Source organism: Triplophysa dalaica, chromosome 18, assembly GCF_015846415.1.
Source record: "Triplophysa dalaica isolate WHDGS20190420 chromosome 18, ASM1584641v1, whole genome shotgun sequence".
Taxonomy (NCBI): domain Eukaryota; kingdom Metazoa; phylum Chordata; class Actinopteri; order Cypriniformes; family Nemacheilidae; genus Triplophysa; species Triplophysa dalaica.
In genome coordinates this window covers 8949201-8966529 of record NC_079559.1, presented here as the reverse complement: position 1 = coordinate 8966529, position 17329 = coordinate 8949201, and the positions used below count along the sequence as shown (strand labels likewise).

The 17329-nt window shown below is 37.5% G+C and overlaps 1 protein-coding gene across 7 annotated transcripts; it reads left to right on the top strand.

The window, feature by feature from the left end:
* Positions 1–230: 230 nt before the first annotated feature.
* ahcyl1 (adenosylhomocysteinase-like 1) lies at positions 231–16710 on the top strand. 7 transcript variants are annotated; one of them, XM_056773294.1, is made up of 17 exons: positions 231–712; positions 7672–7786; positions 8967–9110; positions 9689–9789; positions 9868–9970; positions 10073–10167; positions 10253–10359; positions 10478–10594; positions 10725–10788; positions 12030–12118; positions 12480–12550; positions 13185–13279; positions 13899–13997; positions 14145–14213; positions 14321–14399; positions 14478–14598; positions 15754–16710. In XM_056773294.1, the coding sequence occupies exons 1-17, from the start codon at positions 530–532 to the stop codon at positions 15758–15760; spliced, it is 1659 nt and encodes a 552-aa protein (XP_056629272.1). In that variant the 5' UTR covers positions 231–529; the 3' UTR covers positions 15761–16710. The 7 variants fall into 7 exon arrangements, with proteins under 7 accessions (XP_056629272.1, XP_056629273.1, XP_056629270.1 ...); XM_056773292.1 differs by having other exon boundaries at positions 232–712; positions 7669–7786; XM_056773296.1 differs by lacking the exon at positions 231–712 and adding an exon at positions 3969–4144 and having other exon boundaries at positions 7669–7786.
* The last annotated feature ends 619 nt before the right edge of the window (positions 16711–17329 follow it).

Here is a 17329-nt window from a genome sequence, read left to right as displayed (position 1 = left end):
CATTTTGCTTATATAAATGCGTTGAATCTAGATTAAATAAAGGTTGTTAAGCTTCTTCGTGTATAATAAATAACATTAATCCGTATGAAATTGAACATACATGATTTACAAACCACAAGAACAACAGCTCAAATGACTAAAACGTCCTAGAATGGGCTACGCAGCATGCAGACACGTTAAGCCGCGGTTCTCCCATAACTTCCTCTGCGTGCAGGTGTTTGACTCTACGCCCCGCCCACCGCAGATGCTGCCGCTGACCGTCAAACGTACAGCCAGATATTTTAATCTGTGATCCATTGAGGATAGTGCTAAAATGTCGTTGTTGTAAACTTCAACCGTTCGCGTTTGTTTCCTTTTCTTTCACTTGACAGTTTAGCTCCGACTGTTTGCGCAATCTCCCCTTCCGCTTTCGAGACACCCGGAGCATTAACGTTACAAACGCTCCGGCAGCGTAAAAGGACGAATCCAAAGGTTACGCTAACGGAGCTGCCGCGAAAAATCATCCACAGTCGCGTAGATTCACACTGCCATGACAGACACTTGCGAGGATGCGAAGGTGGAGGCGAAACAGGCCAGTAAAGAGTTTAAAGAGAGCGAGAACGTTGCTGAGAAATACTCCGCGATCACGGGCACCAAGAACGACGTGAACATGAACGCCGGCGAGCTGCCCGCCGCATTCACTGCGCTCCCGACTCACAAATCTGTCAAGAAGGTAAGAGGGGTTTACTTCGCTTAACGTTAGCTGATATGGGGTAAACACGCATCGTGTGTGTATTGAAAACATCGCATAATGCCGCACTGGCTGGGAACATGTCACTCCCAGGGATCACGAGGAAAGATTATCCTTGACAAGAGTTGAACTAGTTGTGCGCTTTAGTCTGTCACGTGATATATAACCTGTCTCTGCGCAAGTATACTGTTAGAATTTGACTAATTCTCAAAAGCACGATTCCCAGGCTAATTTGCCATATATGGGCTGGAAATATATCTTGCCTAACAGATTCTCATGGTAGCCTATGTGAAACCGTGGAAACCATCACAGAATGTCTAATGGATTTAATAGGAATCGTATAAAAACTGTGATTTGTGTCTTCTAATCATGTGTTGGGGTCTATTAGGTTATGGAACCAATGGACACCATTACAATCACAACATGTAAAGGAGTTTTATAATGGTTAAATGAAAGAATTAATACTATCTTTTCAGCAGGACAATGATGTGAATTATAGTATGGCACAACTGTAACAGGACTGACATACAATGTGTTGAGTCAAGGCACAGATCAAAGAGTGATTATCTATCGTTACAAGGTAGGCAGATAGATGGACTGATGGATAGGCATGACCGATGATCCAGGCCAGATTGTGAAAACGGATTCGGTGTGGCCCTATGAAGTTTGTGTGTGTGGGTGGCAAAAGAGGCACACAACTCTGCCCACTCTCATCAGAGTTGTCAGCTGGTTATGCAACAGAGCCAAAGGCTGTTCTTCTGCTTCTCTTCAGCTGCATCCATCGAAAAGCCAGATACAGTCACAAAGTTCACATTGACTCTTTAATGTCTATAATCTAAATTTGGCTTCGTAGCGTTGCAGGACAGGGTGGCATGGAAATATATGCATTAGTCAGTGCTTTACGTATTATATTGCATGAAGAATTCAGGGCGATTATTTGAGTTATCTACTACTGTTACTGCTGCAGTGTGTGGAACAATGTCTGCATTGTTACACCAGCAGGACACAGATTCTTCCTTAGTTATACATGCATCATTAAAGAGGTCACCCAAAAATGACAGTTCTGTCATCATTTACTTGTGTTTAGCAGCACGAAGAAATTCATACCGGTTTGGATCAATCTGAGGGTGGATGAATGATGACATCATTTTATTTTTTGGATCAAATATTTCTTAAAGGTTGATTCACCCAGTAAATGACTTTACGTCTTGTCACTCGCAACCACTCGAGTTACCCTGTCACAAATCAAATCTCTTAGCGATGAACAATGGTTGAAGTATCAGAACACATTCTCTTGTAGCGTGCTATTTTCCCTTCTGATCTTGTGTATTTCTCTTTTGTATGTGCTGGAAGGCCTTCCTCTAGTATTCACAGTTTTCAGTGCAATCGTATCCTTTCTCTTCTCACAGTTTGAGAGTGTGAGAAAGTTTCGTTCTTAGTACAAATGCTGGCTTTGAAAGAGAGGTTCCGATAACATGGTGAAAAGAGGCTGCATTGACTTTGAGAAATATGACACACGTCTACTGAGTCACTCTGGAACATTTTCTTCAGAGTTTCTCAGACAGAATCTTGGCATGGGGCCGCAGTCGGGTCGTACCTGCTGGGAGACCCGCACTGATCTTGAGTTCTTCCCATTGTTTTTGTTCTCTGTGTTTTCTCTTCAAACATACACTCTGCCTCGTGTATGACAAAAACACAAAATGAAGAATTTAGATTCTTTGTCTTTATGAAAAGATCTGTTTCTCTCACACAGCATTTAATTTCACTTGCTTTTGTGAATTTTTTTGGTGGTACATTCCTTATAGGGAACTGACTCTTTCTGCTAGTGCAAGGACACAGAATTGCTTTTGTTCTCTTTCTTCTTCCTGGCTTATTATACTATATGTACATAGTTCTGAAGATTAGATCCAATTTCAGGAAATTTTGGAAAGTCACAGCTTGAACGTCCAGTTCTCTTCAATGGACGTATTGAAGGTTTCAACTGATGCTGCTGAGATTTTCTTGTCCATTAGAGTCTCTTTAGATTACAATGATTAGTCATCTGAGAGAGCTTAAGATCTCATCTCATTTCATTTATTCATGCTAGAACATCTACACTTCAGAGCCCAATTATTTCATTCACTCGAGGGTTTTGTGCTGGATGATCATTTTTGTTGAGGGGGTTGGTGATGTCTTTAACACGATTCGACCAAGAATGTAAAAGTAATTGTCATTTCAAAACCTGTATTTTCTTTCTTCTGCAGAACACAAAAGAAGATATTTTTGAAGAATGTTGGTAACCAAACAACGGCGATACCCATTGACATCTTATGTAGGGACACAAAACCAATGCGAGTCAATGGGAAACGTTGTTGTTCGGCTGCCAACATTCTTCAGAATATATTTTGTTCTGATCTGCAGAAGAAAGAAAATCATACATGTTTGTAATGGCAAGAGGGTTAGATAAATGATAAAAAATGATAAAGTAAGGACTTAAGGCAATAGTTCACCAAAAATGCAATAGATATCATCAGTTACCAGGCTTTGTGCTTTTCAGAACCCACAGGAGTAATTTAAAGGCCAATCCCAAACACTATTCCCATACCACAAATGATTATCTATTGTATTAACTATCACTGGGTCAAAATCCCTGTAGAGGGAGTATCTGTAAGGACTGTTGACATATTTGTTTCTGTTGACAATCATTATGAGAGTAAGGTACATTGTGTGACCTCGGCCTGGGATTAGAGACTGTGGCTGAAGGCCAGGATGGTAACATTAGGAATACAGTGGCAAGTTTTGGACAGAAACATTATAAACGGCTCAGTGGTGTTCTTACCGGATTGGGTCAGTTTGAGCTCTAAATCCGAATGATAAAGAACTGTGTGGATTTCCATGGCGTGTGTGTGTTTGTTGCGAAATATTTTTAGTTTATTTAAGTCTCGGAATAGAGTTGACCTGCGTGACCTATAGTGGATTCTGTAGGAGTTTAGAGAAACAAAGTTTAATTCCCCACAGATCCAGTTTTTATTATGCGATCTGGGTAAACTCAGCTGGAGAGTCGCTTCCTTACGCCACTAGGAAAATCCAGTTGGATTAAAACGCTTCAGGACAACAAATTTCCTAACTTTATTTTTTTACTGCAGGCAAGTCTACGGCGGTTTTTATTGTAGCTGTAGAGAATAGTGGACTGTAGAAATAGAGAGAACAAGGAGGCTGGTCTGATTGTAAGTGGTTGATTTATTGGTTGCCATGTCACCTCCCATACCCTCATGTCTGCTGTAAGAACTCCACCAGTCTACATAAACCTCCCCCTCTCCACCCTCCCGTGGGTTAAACTACGTCAAAACTCAGGTCGCAACAATGCACATGCACACAGGCCAGAGGCTGCCGCCACAGGCAGAGACCATGAGCTATGGCTATGACTTTCCCAGGGTAAGTTCCATACTGTCTTCCATCCTTTACAACAGGACATTGCATAATGATTTTTTAAATGATGATATTGGGATTCATATTTTTGGTGGTGAAAATCAGCTGTTCAGGAAATATATTGATGTAAGTACATTTATATTTCTAGTATGTTCGAAAGTTTGATTTATTATAGCAGGAGTTTTCAAACGGGGGCCCGGCCCCGCCAAGGGGCCTCCAGAAGATTTTAAGGTGCCCCCTGAAAGTCTACTGAACATTATTTGTTTCATTTTCATTCATATCTGTATTTATTTCCAAGTGTTTATATTTACTTTCATGAGAAAACTTTTCAGAATGGCTTATTTTGTACCTTTGTAGTGAGCACAATAGTGAGTTTAATAGTGGTCTTTATTTCATTCACTGGGGTTTGTAAGTAGTGTTTTTTGTAACTCTATCATGAAACGAGATTTATTGAGAAAGTTTCGATAGTACAAATTTATTTAAACGGGAAATGTTTCACTGTATGTTTATACCTCCAAGTGTATATAGATATTTAGATTTGGAAACCATATGTTGTCATTGTAATAACACTATTTATCCAACAAGCATAACATCTAAAATGTTACTTCATACATAAAAATATATAGATAGATATGCTTTTTAGAAAGTGGGTCCCGTACAAAAGGTGGTCCTTGGCATCATAACGTTTGAAAACCCCTGGTTGTATATACTAGTGTAATTTTGTCCTAATTATTATTATTATAATAATAAAACAATAATTGCAAAAAACAAATAATGGCTTTTTATAAAACTCTAAAAGCTATTAAATGCTGTAACTTAAACTCAGTTTATCTTTAACATGCGTTCATACTTTTTAAGGGTTATCACCCTGGGGAAAGTTATTTAAGGACATGTCAAGTTAGTACTTAATATAATAATGTGTTTTGCTGTACCTCATGTACATTTTTTGAACAGGAATCACTGCCAACATGTTGATACACTGGAAAATCTGAAGGAAATCTTTAACAATATTTAGTATATATTGTTCTCAGTTCCTTTTTCTTTGTGTAGGGAGATTTGAGACACCATGCTTCCAAATGACTGATTAAGCCTAGACTTAGACTAAAATAGACCAGCAGTGAGCACAAAGTATGAAGGTAAAACCAGAGAATCCGACTCCTGCTGTGTGCACATGGAGTATTTGGTGTATGGTCAGTATTTAATAAAACAAACTTTGTCAGAATCACCAAACCGGTCATTTATTAAACTGAGTGTTTGTGACTTATTAGACTATCCTCATATATAACTTTGCTCATGCATTAGATCTTTGATTTATCATTCACAGCACTTAGGATTATGAAAGTGCATTGCCAATGTGTTAAAAAATATGCAATTTAATAATTAAATGGAGTGGGTGATGAAATGAACCTCCTGGAATGTTGATGCCGTTTTGTATTTTGGTAACTCAACTGGAAGAGTAAAGCTCCGACTAATGGGTTTGAGACCCATGCACTGACTGAAAAAGTAGCTGATTTTTTTTGAAGAGTGTTAGCCGAATACATAAATGTAAATCACATCATGTTCCAACAATGTCTTTTTATTTGTCATTCACCTCAAGAATATCAGTATACTGTGGTCATTGTCAAGTTATTTCAAGCACTTTCAGTTCAAAGCTCTGCCTCAGGTCACAATGTCGCCTCGCAATGGAATTTTATCACTACAATTTCCTTGAAACATCATGTGCGTGTTGTGTCAACTTCACCTGAATGTCCTGGAGTTTTGTATACAAACACAGCTAAGCTCACAACTTGTGTGCTGTCTGGGAAATCATGTTAGATAACAGATTAACATATCTGCGGGGAGTAGATGAATTATTTGGTGATCGTAACTTCGATTGTTGACTTTTTTGAGTTCACTCACTGAATATCAAACTGATATCTGAATGTATCTGTATGGACTCTTTCGTGTTTTAGGAAAATCGTCCTATAGGAAAGGTACATGCCAGATTACATCTGTTTTAATATCACAGTTGCTTCTTCTACAAGGCACTAAGATCAAAATGAGACTTGTTTTGGTCTCCTGTCCGTGAAAATGTTCCTAATATTACATGTTCTCATAAGAGAGTTCAGCAATGTCACAGATGGGCCAAGGTACAAATATTCCCAAAGTCAATATGAACTAAGAAACATGTTGTTATGGCATATATTAATCTGGGTCTGATTGTTGCATGATTGACAGTTGTTATTGTGATACCTTGTGTGCGTTTTGTGTGTGGTGAGGATGATGTTTTGCTTGGGGAAAGGATCAGATTCATGAGCGCTGTTGAACTTGTTTAATCTTACACGGTATGTGCAGGACTGTTGAATTAGGATGCTTCATGATGTCCCCAAGATAAAATCTCATCTTTTTATATACTTCACGGTCATCTCTATCTGTCTCTGGGCTGTGCTTGGACAATAAATATTTTACAGATGATCTGATAATTTCACCCCTTGTAAATGCATACACAAATAGCCCTTTTTGTGTATGTTCTCCCCCCTCTTGAATTCACAATTAGATGTCATTCGTGAGGGTCACGGGGCAAAGTTTTTTTAATGAAAGTGCGTCTGCCAGGAAAATGATAGAAGAGTGACAGGAAGGAGGTTAGTGCTGAGAACAGACGTTCACGCTAGACTTTTGGTTACATATCAAACCAAATGGGTTTGTAATGATAAGCTCTGTTTGCTAAAGGACAGCCATAGTCATGTTCCTGTTCCCAGTAAATCTGAGTCCTCGGATGCTTTGAAGCTGAGCCAATCGTGATCCGTGGAGTCAGATGAGACATCTGTGTATGAAAGAAGCATGAAAAAGGAGTGCCGCAGCTATGCTTAGTGATTTATCTGCATATTACTGTAAAAATCGAATAGTCCAGCACCGATGCCCTACCCTTTTCCTCTTTTACTTCACATTACAGACATCATCAGTCTGTCACACGTACAGTGCTCTAAGCTATTATGTAAAACAGTTTTTCCTTTACAATTCCATCAATGATTTTGTCGCACTATGTGTGCTGTGAGATTGTAACCTCCAGCCGGATTGCTTTGAAGGAGCATGTGTGTGTAGACACAAACACAGCAGTGCACAGAAAGCAATCACAAAACATATAAATTATGGATGTGCATTAATAAAAGTGAATGAAATAAAAGTCCCCTGGTGATTTTTGTTATGTAATTGTAAAATCTGTCAATACAGCTGGGAGCAAATGTTTTTTATAGCTCCCTTTTAGACTTTTCATGTTTGAAGCTATGCTGTTCCCCAGAGTATTTTAGTGTACTTAATATTCTGTAATTTTGTTCTTAAGTTATATTGTACCTAAATGGTGTAAATCACAGTTTGATTGAATCTGTACTGCTGGAAATGACCTAGAGGTGCAGAGTCCCTAAGCATATAGTGTTGTTGTATGATGTAGTATTTGCGGTGAAGCTTTACAGTTAAGTAGTTATAAATTAAGATACAACAGTAACACATCTCTCCCCCATTCTGTACTTTTCTATACCTTTATCTTACTGCAGCAGATTCAGTTTGCCAACCAAGAGGAAAAACAGGAGTTCAGCAAGTTCCCAACGAAGACCGGGCGACGTTCTTTGTCTCGCTCCATCTCTCAGTCCTCTACAGACAGCTACAGCTCAGGTCCGACCCACATCCACCCTTGTTGCAAGCCAAGTCGAGCTTAAACGTTCATACACAAACACACACAAATATACAATCAAACCAAATATTATTCAGACATATTATCCTTCAACGTTTCTCACATTATCACAGTTTATTGGCTATGGTTTAGAAAATGGTAATAGAATATGACTAGTTTGTTCTGACACTCGGAGTTCATCTTGATAACTTGAAAGATATGTAATGGATTAGGTTGAATAGCTGTCAGCCGTTAAATTTAAGTACACAATTAGATGACACCATTTACCAAGAATTCCAAAGTGTAAGTTAGCAATTAAAGAAAAACACTAAAGCAAAACATGGTAATGTCAAAGTGTCTGAATAATTTGGTCCCAAATTGGTAAATACTGGAAGTCCACTGTAGGAAGATTTTTTTTAGCTAGAATATGGCACACTTTACTTTATTTTGCTATCCTCACTTACATAAATGAACTACAGTGTCCTGCACGGCTGCACCCACTAGTAAAAAATATAAGAAATGATATCTGGTGTCTGAATAATTTTTGGTTAGGCTGTATGTCAAATATAACATAGTTCTGTAGTAAATGCATTTACAGTAATAAAGGTTATGTTGTTTGAACTGTAAAATCAAGGCCAAAGAAACATATTTACTGTTTTAATGGTTTATTTTAAGTTCTGTTAACAAGAGAATAGTTATAGCTGAAATTACTCTTTGCTTGTTCATGTTAGTCTGTGTTTTGTGTAATATAATCCCAGACCAGTTTAAACAGAGAACTACAGACTTTTAGCAGCATCGGCTCTAAATCAGACAAATTCACATGCTTAAATCTTTCATTATATTGAAAAAGTAAGGGATAAACATTCTTGCATGTTTGTGACCGCAGATGGATCCCCTTCACTCCAAACAGATTGCGCCAATACTTTTTCACTTTATTTGCTTGATCAGAATAAAAAAAGTCCTTTAAAGCACATGGCATGAATAGGGTACAAAATATAGTCATATTTCGCATTCATAAAATGGTCCGTGAAAGAATGTTCCTTACTTTAAGATCAATTTTATACAAAAGGGTTTATTTCTGTTAATTTTATTTGAGGTTTGCAATTGTGATATGCCGTCATCAGTTGTGTGCACAATTTTTTTTGTCTCCAATTTAAACTTTGTGTCTCTGTGATATTATAGCTGCCTCATACACGGACAGTTCAGACGATGAGACGTCTCCCCGTGAAAAGAGCCAGGTCAACTCGAAGGGCAGCAGTGACTTCTGCGTCAAGAACATCAAGCAGGCCGAGTTTGGCCGGCGGGAGATTGAGATCGCAGAGCAAGGTTTGGAATTGCCTGATTTGTACCTCGTGTCAGGTTTTCTCAGTCTTGGCATTAAACGGCACGTCCACAGACCACATGCTGTCTCGCTGCTGACTGTCAGATGGGTCTTGCTCACGAAACTGGCAATGTCTAATCAGATTGTCTAGGACCAGACCTTAAGTCAAATATATTTTGGTCAAAGGTCTGGCTACATGGGGCGCCTCCATCTGCGTGGGAACATTTGTGCTCCCATGTTATGTCATAGTTTGCTAAAGCATTAAGATGGCTTTTACAGTATGCAGAGCATTAGATCTTTTTCAGGTTAAACACATCGGCCTAACTGGAGATTAACCATTATTTTGTCATCTATTGTATCTCTGTCAGCTTTTGTTATTTAATGTTAACAGTATACGCAGAGGACTGTTGACTCAGGGCATCAGTCTCAAGTTCTTGATTTTCTTTAAGGAATAATAATCAGCGTTGCCACCACAATCCGCTCACACCAGTCTGTTCACAGTTTTTCCCACTTAACTTCATTTTTTGAACATGCTTAATCCTGGACTTGAATGTAAACCAACAACACATTTGCCCATCCACAGATATGTCTGCACTCATTTCCCTACGCAAGAGAGCCCAGGGGGAGAAACCACTCGCTGGGGCTAAAGTGGTCGGCTGCACTCACATCACCGCACAAACCGCAGTATGTTGTACTTGTAATATTATAAGCACATGCTTATGCTGCAACTACGGTGTTTGAATTGAAATTGGTTTCTCTCAGGTCCTAATCGAGACACTAGTGGCTCTGGGCGCTCAGTGTCGATGGACTGCCTGTAACATTTACTCCACCCAGAATGAAGTGGCAGCTGCTTTGGCCGAGTGCGGTAACCGAACTTAAGCTGTCTAATGATTCACCATGTGCAATCTAACTTGACGATAATTCGGCGTGCTCATTTCTGAACTCATTTCTTATTTACATTTTAAAGGCGTGTCTGTTTTTGCCTGGAAGGGAGAATCAGAAGATGACTTCTGGTGGTGCATCGACCGCTGTGTGAACACGGAGGGCTGGCAGGCAAACATGGTATGCGCAGCTCTGTGCTGTTGTAATGAGATTGAGAGTTTGTAAGGATCCCTGTGTGATCCATCGTGACTTTTGTTTCTCATAGATCCTGGATGATGGGGGAGATCTGACCCACTGGGTGTATAAGAAGTACCCCAGTGTGTTTAAGAAAGTGCGGGGGATCGTGGAGGAGAGTGTCACAGGCGTACACAGGTAAAGGTGGACATAAACACACGCACGTAAAATGGTATATTCATGTATTCCACCGTGATCTTGTGGGGGATTACAACTTTGAAAAGACATGTTCTCACAGCAAACTTTTTTCATTTAGGCTGTACCAGCTCTCCAAAGCCAGCAAGCTCTGCGTCCCTGCTATGAATGTCAACGACTCTGTGACCAAGCAGAAGTTTGATAATCTTTACTGCTGCAGAGAGTCTATCCTGGATGGGTATGAGCCTGTGATGTGATTTCCTGTTTAGATTAGCATGTCACATAATCCTCTGACCCATTATCATATTTGACTCATGCTTATCTTATTAAGAGTAAGATCATCACACATTTCCTCTTTTCTCTTTTAGTTTGAAGAGAACAACAGATGTGATGTTTGGTGGGAAGCAGGTGGTGGTCTGTGGTTATGGAGAGGTCAGTCAACATGTGGTCTTTTTTTTTAAATGTAGTAGTTCATCTGTATCATGTAACTCTACGCTTCCAGACCTCAAAGTTTGAAGACATATGCTGTATGAACAGCGGTCTAAATAATAACTCACAAAAAATATATTTTTGTCACCTACTTACCCTCATTTTGCTCCTAACCTACATAATCGTTTTAACCGATACAAATTTAGCAGATTTTCCTTGCTTTTTTCCATCAAAGAAAACTGTAACTGGGGCTGTCAAGGACAAAGGATAAAAAGGTGCTATAAATGTAGCAAGGATGCACCGATATGAAAATTGTGGCAGAAACGATAACTGATAATTATTTAACATTGGAAGTCGATAACCGATATATTGGCCGATATAGATTATCTAAATATTAATATAAAATTCCCCTACGACTGAAACAAAAGGCAAAAAGTGGATGACTGCTTTTATATACAGAAAATAAGGTAACCATTGGTTCTCATTTTTTCCCTCTGAAAATCATGTACCTAGCCAACTTTACACTAGTAAACGATTCTTTAACCTTCAAACTTTTTTGGTATATGTTTAATGTAATAAACAAATTACATAGAAGATGTTCTTCCAGAGCAACCCAGAATTTTTTTCATAATAGCCACATATCTAACAGGTCAGAGAGGATTTAGAAAGCATTTAGACAGCAGTCTGATTCAAACAATATGCTTTTGTACCTTTAAGTAAGTGAATGATCATGACAGAAAACAATACTGTACTGAATTTTAACTGTGGTTAAACTTCATTAGCTGCATGCTGCTCAGAGGAAATTATTTATAGGCTATCAGCTATAATATATCGGCCTACATTGTATTATCAGCCGATAACATTAAAAATGACCATTTATCGGCAGATACCGATATGGTCGATAATTTATCATGCATCCCTAAAATGTTATGAATATAATGTGCTTGGCATTTAAATATTGAGTCAAATTGATTAACTCCAAATTTTATAGTTGTTTAATTGTCTTTGGTGCTACTTTAAAAAAATGTCTTGTCTTGACTTTATTTAGAGCTTGACTATTTACTGTCTTTATAGGACAAAAAAGAGCAATGTTCACATAAATTACTGTTGTGTTTCCACAGAAAAGAAATAAAGTAATTTAGATTGAGCAACATGATGACAACATTTTCATGCTGTTCCTTTAAGGAGAGATTTTGAATAATTTTTCATATGTAATTGTTCCCCTTGTATTGGCCCTGGTGTAGGTGGGAAAGGGTTGTTGTTCTGCCCTGAAAGCGCTTGGAGCCATCGTGTGTGTGACAGAGATAGATCCTATTTGTGCTCTACAGGCTTGGTAAGACACACACACTGGGAAACAATAAGATTACTTGAATCAAAAAAAGAGTCTCAGAAGCCCTAAACAATCAATTGCACACAATACAAAATATTTCATTTATCAGTTTAATTTATTAAAACCTTTAAAAATCAGTAGAAAAGGTCTCATTAATAGTGTGTTTTTGTGTCGAACAGCCTCCGTATACGAAACTCTTTAGGGACATGCACAAATAACATTAGAGTTCCCCATATTGACCTACCATTTGCCCACAGGAAGATTGCAAACAGGCTAAAGTGCACATTTATCAAGAAGATATAGACACATTTTCACTCGCTGTCTAATACGAAGTGAATTTGATCTTGTTGTATCTCCTCAATAGCATGGACGGCTTCAGAGTGTTGAAGCTAAATGAGGTGGTGCGCCAAATGGACATGGTTATCACCTGCACAGGTGAGTCTGGTTACGGCTGGCTCAGTCGCATCTTAAATTCATTTCATAGTATACCCTTGCATACAGAAATTGACACCTGCTGCTGAGACCTGCTGGGAAAACCAATGGCCCAAAGAAGTGGGCCGGGAAAACCAATATTTGCTTAGCGTGTGATAAAATATGTGTGTCTTAATGGAGAGTTGATGGGGTTGTCTAAGAGTTGGGTCAGTCTTTATACGGCTTGTGAAAGGCACATATGCATCATTTGTTTCAATATGGTCCTCAAGACCAAAATAAAAAAAGGGATGGTTAACCTGAACATAAAAAATATGTCATCAATTATTCACCCCCATGTTGTTCAAAACCTGTATAGGACACTTTCTTCTGTGGAACACACAATACAAAATATTTTCAGTTTTTTGTGTATATACACAACAGTAGTCAATGGGTGCTAGTTTTGCTTGGTTACCAATGTTCTTCAAAATTGAATTTGTTAAAATCGAGGTTTAGAATTTTCATTTTAGGGTAAACTATCACTTAAAACACTTATTTACATGCATACATTTTCCTCTTAACAATCCTCAAATAGATTTTCTGCACACACATAATATGTTATGAGGTGAAACGAGATTAAAACCAATTTCTGTTTATACAGGGAACAAAAATGTGGTCACCAGGGAACAGTTGGATCGAATGAAGAATGGATGTATTGTCTGTAACATGGGCCATTCCAACACTGAGATTGATGTGGTGAGTTATTTAAAAGAGCCATGCTGACTTCAGTGCTAATATTTTTGTGGTTTATATGAAGTGGTTAGCTTGTTTACATCTAATCTAATTTTAGGATAGTCATTTATGCTACTATATTAATGGGATTGTTCACACAAAATGAGATTTTCTGTCATCTTATGGTTTTACTTTGTTTTAAACCATTATGACTTGACAGCACCAGGCATCATTGTCCTAAAGATGCAATGAAAGTGAATCGTGACTGGGACTCTCTGTCCATCACTACTTTGTGTCCCATAAAAGAACAGAAATCTACAAGTTTCAAACAGAAAATGATGACGGCATTTACATTTTTGGAACTGTCCCTTTAATTTTATAGGTGAATGCTGGTAGTCTAGTCAACAGCTGTAGATGGTACACATGAGCAGCAGGGTCACTTAATCAACTTGAAAGCCTCTTAGCCGGATGTTTCTGACAACACAGTGAAGTGTGCTTAATGTGTACCTAGAGAATGTTAGGTGTGTGTGTGTTTAGACAAATAGCTTGTGAAAGGAAAAAGTGTCTATGTGTGCGAGTGTTAAATTATTTGTGTGTGGGCAGGTGTGTATGTAGCCAACAGGCTGTTCTTTCTCTGTTCTAGGCGAGTCTGCGAACTCCAGAGCTCACCTGGGAGAGGGTGCGCTCGCAGGTCGACCACGTCATCTGGCCTGATGGGAAACGAGTCATTTTACTGGCGGAGGTGCTTTCACTCTCTTATTTTCATAATTGAGTCCTAGTTTTCTGCTAATGTAATGTGCTATTTGGTCTCACCGTGATTAATATCTGTCCTTTGTGTGTTCTTCTGCTGCATTTTGCTGAGTCTTTTCACTTGTGTGCTGTCTTTTAGGGTCGGCTATTGAATCTGAGCTGCTCGACGGTACCCTCATTTGTGCTGTCAATCACAGCCACAACTCAGGTAATACCAATGTTAAAAAATATAAGTAGAGTACTGGGTGCTGCAGAAAAGCTGTTTTATTATGGCCGATTTAACATCTCTAATGTGTTTTGTTCTTTTAATGTTAGGCTTTAGCCCTGATAGAACTGTATAATGCACCAGAAGGACGCTACAAACAGGATGTGTACCTGCTGCCTAAGAAAATGGGTAAACATCACTCAAACCAGTAATCATAGGTCAAATAAATTATTGATGTAAGTTATTTACCTTGGTTGTGTGTTTCAGATGAATATGTGGCCAGCTTGCATCTTCCCAACTTTGATGCTCACCTAACAGAACTGTCAGACGAACAGGCCAAATATATGGGTCTCAACAAGAACGGACCATTCAAACCAAATTACTACAGGTAATAAAGGGACACTGAAAAACCTTATATGTGACCCTGGACAACAAAACCAGTCTTAAGTAACACTGGAACATTTTTAGCAATCGCCAAAAACACATTATGAGGGGAAAAATTACAGATCTTCTTTTTGGATTTAATCATTAGGATATTAAGTAAAGATAAATTTCCTACGGTAAATGTATAAAAACTTTCTTTTTGTGAATGGATGGGCTGCTACATTGCTTCAGGTTTACAACTTCAAAGGGAATTTTGTCAATATTTAGCTTTTTATCAGTGTTGGGGTTAACTAGTTACTAAGTAATTAGTTACTGTATTTTAATTACTTTTCCCTTGAAAAAGTAAAGTAAGGGATTACTCATATGTTTTCTGTAATTTAATTAGTTACTTTTGATGTACTTAGACTAAATACTTTATACTTTAATATATGCGTGTACAATAGTGTAATTGACATCAAAATTCAAAGTCTTACTTTAAAATCTGTGCTCACATTTGTAATACTTTGGTCAGTTAATAATATTATTTATTTGAAGGAATTAAATAAGCCATTTCATGTCTATCCTTGAATCACTAATCAAGGTCGATGTAGGATATAGAAAGTAATTAGTAATGAGTAACTAAATACTTTTTGGACAGAGTAATTTGGACAGTAATCTAATTACACCATTGAATATGTAATGAGTAACTAGTAATTAATTACTTTTTCAGAGTAACTTACCCAACACTGCTTTTTATTTACCCTCATATTCCAGCTTTGTGAACAGTTGTTGTTCCGCCAGAAAGTGTCCAAAGCATATATCAATAGAAAGCTTATTCCTTAGGTTTCAGATGATGTAAAAATCTCAATTTGGAAAAATTGACCATCAAGACTGGTTTTGTCGTCCAGGGTCACTCACATATTATTTATTGGAAAACAGTGGAAATACTCAAGAACAGTATATTTAGTCCGTAGTGCCCTCTGCTGGCTACCATGATATTCTCGCGATGACAACATACAAATTAAATCTTAAATTTTTTAATTTAATTAATTGCTAAAAATAGTTTGTTTTTGCTGAAATTATTTCAGTTACTTGAAATGAATAAAGTGTGAATATTATTAAACATCATAATAAACATGTATGCCAAAAATGTATTTGTTTTCCATTTTTTTATTTTCAGATATTAGTGTGACTGGATCAATTCAGCCTTCATCACAGATGGACCTGCATTAACCAGTGAATAGAGAAATTTATTTTCTATTAATATTAATCATTTCGTAAAGTGAAACTTGATTTTACTGAATGTTACTCTTATTTAATAGTGTTACCTACATCCTGTGACAAAATATGTTCATGTCACTATTAGAACTTATGTGTGTTGTTAGAATTTATGTATTATAACATTTGTTGTAAATCATCTTTTAACCTAAATATGAAAGGATCACTGTCTATGTCTCTAAATTTGTGCCAAATCGGTTATAGTTACTGATCTTATAGGATAAATAATAATTTTTATGTTACGTTTTTACATGGTTATTCCGTTCACCCACTATAACGAATGAAACGTCGTCTTTGTGGCTTGTTAATATAAAAATGGTAGTCATAGCATAATATATCTTTTGCATAGGAAAATATTACAGCATTTAAAATGAATGTACTGGGAGGTACTGCTGAAAGCTAGTAAAAGGATGTGTTTTCTGGTAAATGATACACACCAGTGTGTGTAGAAACTTCTGTGACCCAGTTGGGCCTTCTGCTAAATATACCTCGATAAGAGGATTTTTCACCAATAGGGATTGTTCTCCCGTTCTCGCACACTCATCTCTGTGGCCTTTACAGATTCTAATTATAAAATAGCATAGAGCATTTTATGCTCTGTAGGCCAGTCTTAGATGAGAATAATGCAATGTGTTAATGAGTAAGGTAATATTTTGAAATGTTCACACACATTTATAAGATCACTTCTGAAGGACTATAAATGTCTTATGGAAATATCACTGTGAATGCTGTCATTAGAATATTTTCCTCATGTCCACTGTTTGTGATTGACAAATGTATTTCCTCAGCCTCGATGTCATCCACTTTTCATGTCTGCATTTGGAACAATATTATTCGATTAAACAATATTCCAAACGTTTGTATCATTTTCTAGTGAGTTTTTGTAACACTGACATAATTTAAACAAAAGAGAATACTGTTTTAGTAATAGGAAACCACTAAGCAGCATTTAAATCTGTGGAATTATTTATTTTACTGCAGACTTTTGTACTTTTGTAAATGTATTAAAGATTAGAAGATGAGATGGGCTACCAATCGAAATCCGACCATGAATATTTGTTAAAACTCCTGTATTCACAAACGCCTGTGTTTTTTTTTTTTTTAACAGCGGTCAGAAATGTAACAGACATAATGGCTTGGTTTCACATATACGGTTTAGGTTAAGTCAGGACAAAGCCTTAGTTGAATTAAGATAATTATGTCGCTTTTATAAAAATCCCTGAGAAGAATACATTACTGGTGTGCATTTTGAGACAAAACAATGGCACTGGTTTATTTTAAGATATTTCTGTGCAAGTTATATTGAGATAAGACTCGTTCATTTCAGTTTGGGACTAGCCTTAAGCCTTGTCTGTGAAACCGGGCCAATGTGTAGCCCAACACGTTGTTTACGTGACTTCAACACCGATCTGTCAATTTACTCTTGAATCTTTCATATTAATAATTTGAATGAAAGAACAAATAAAAACATGACACTA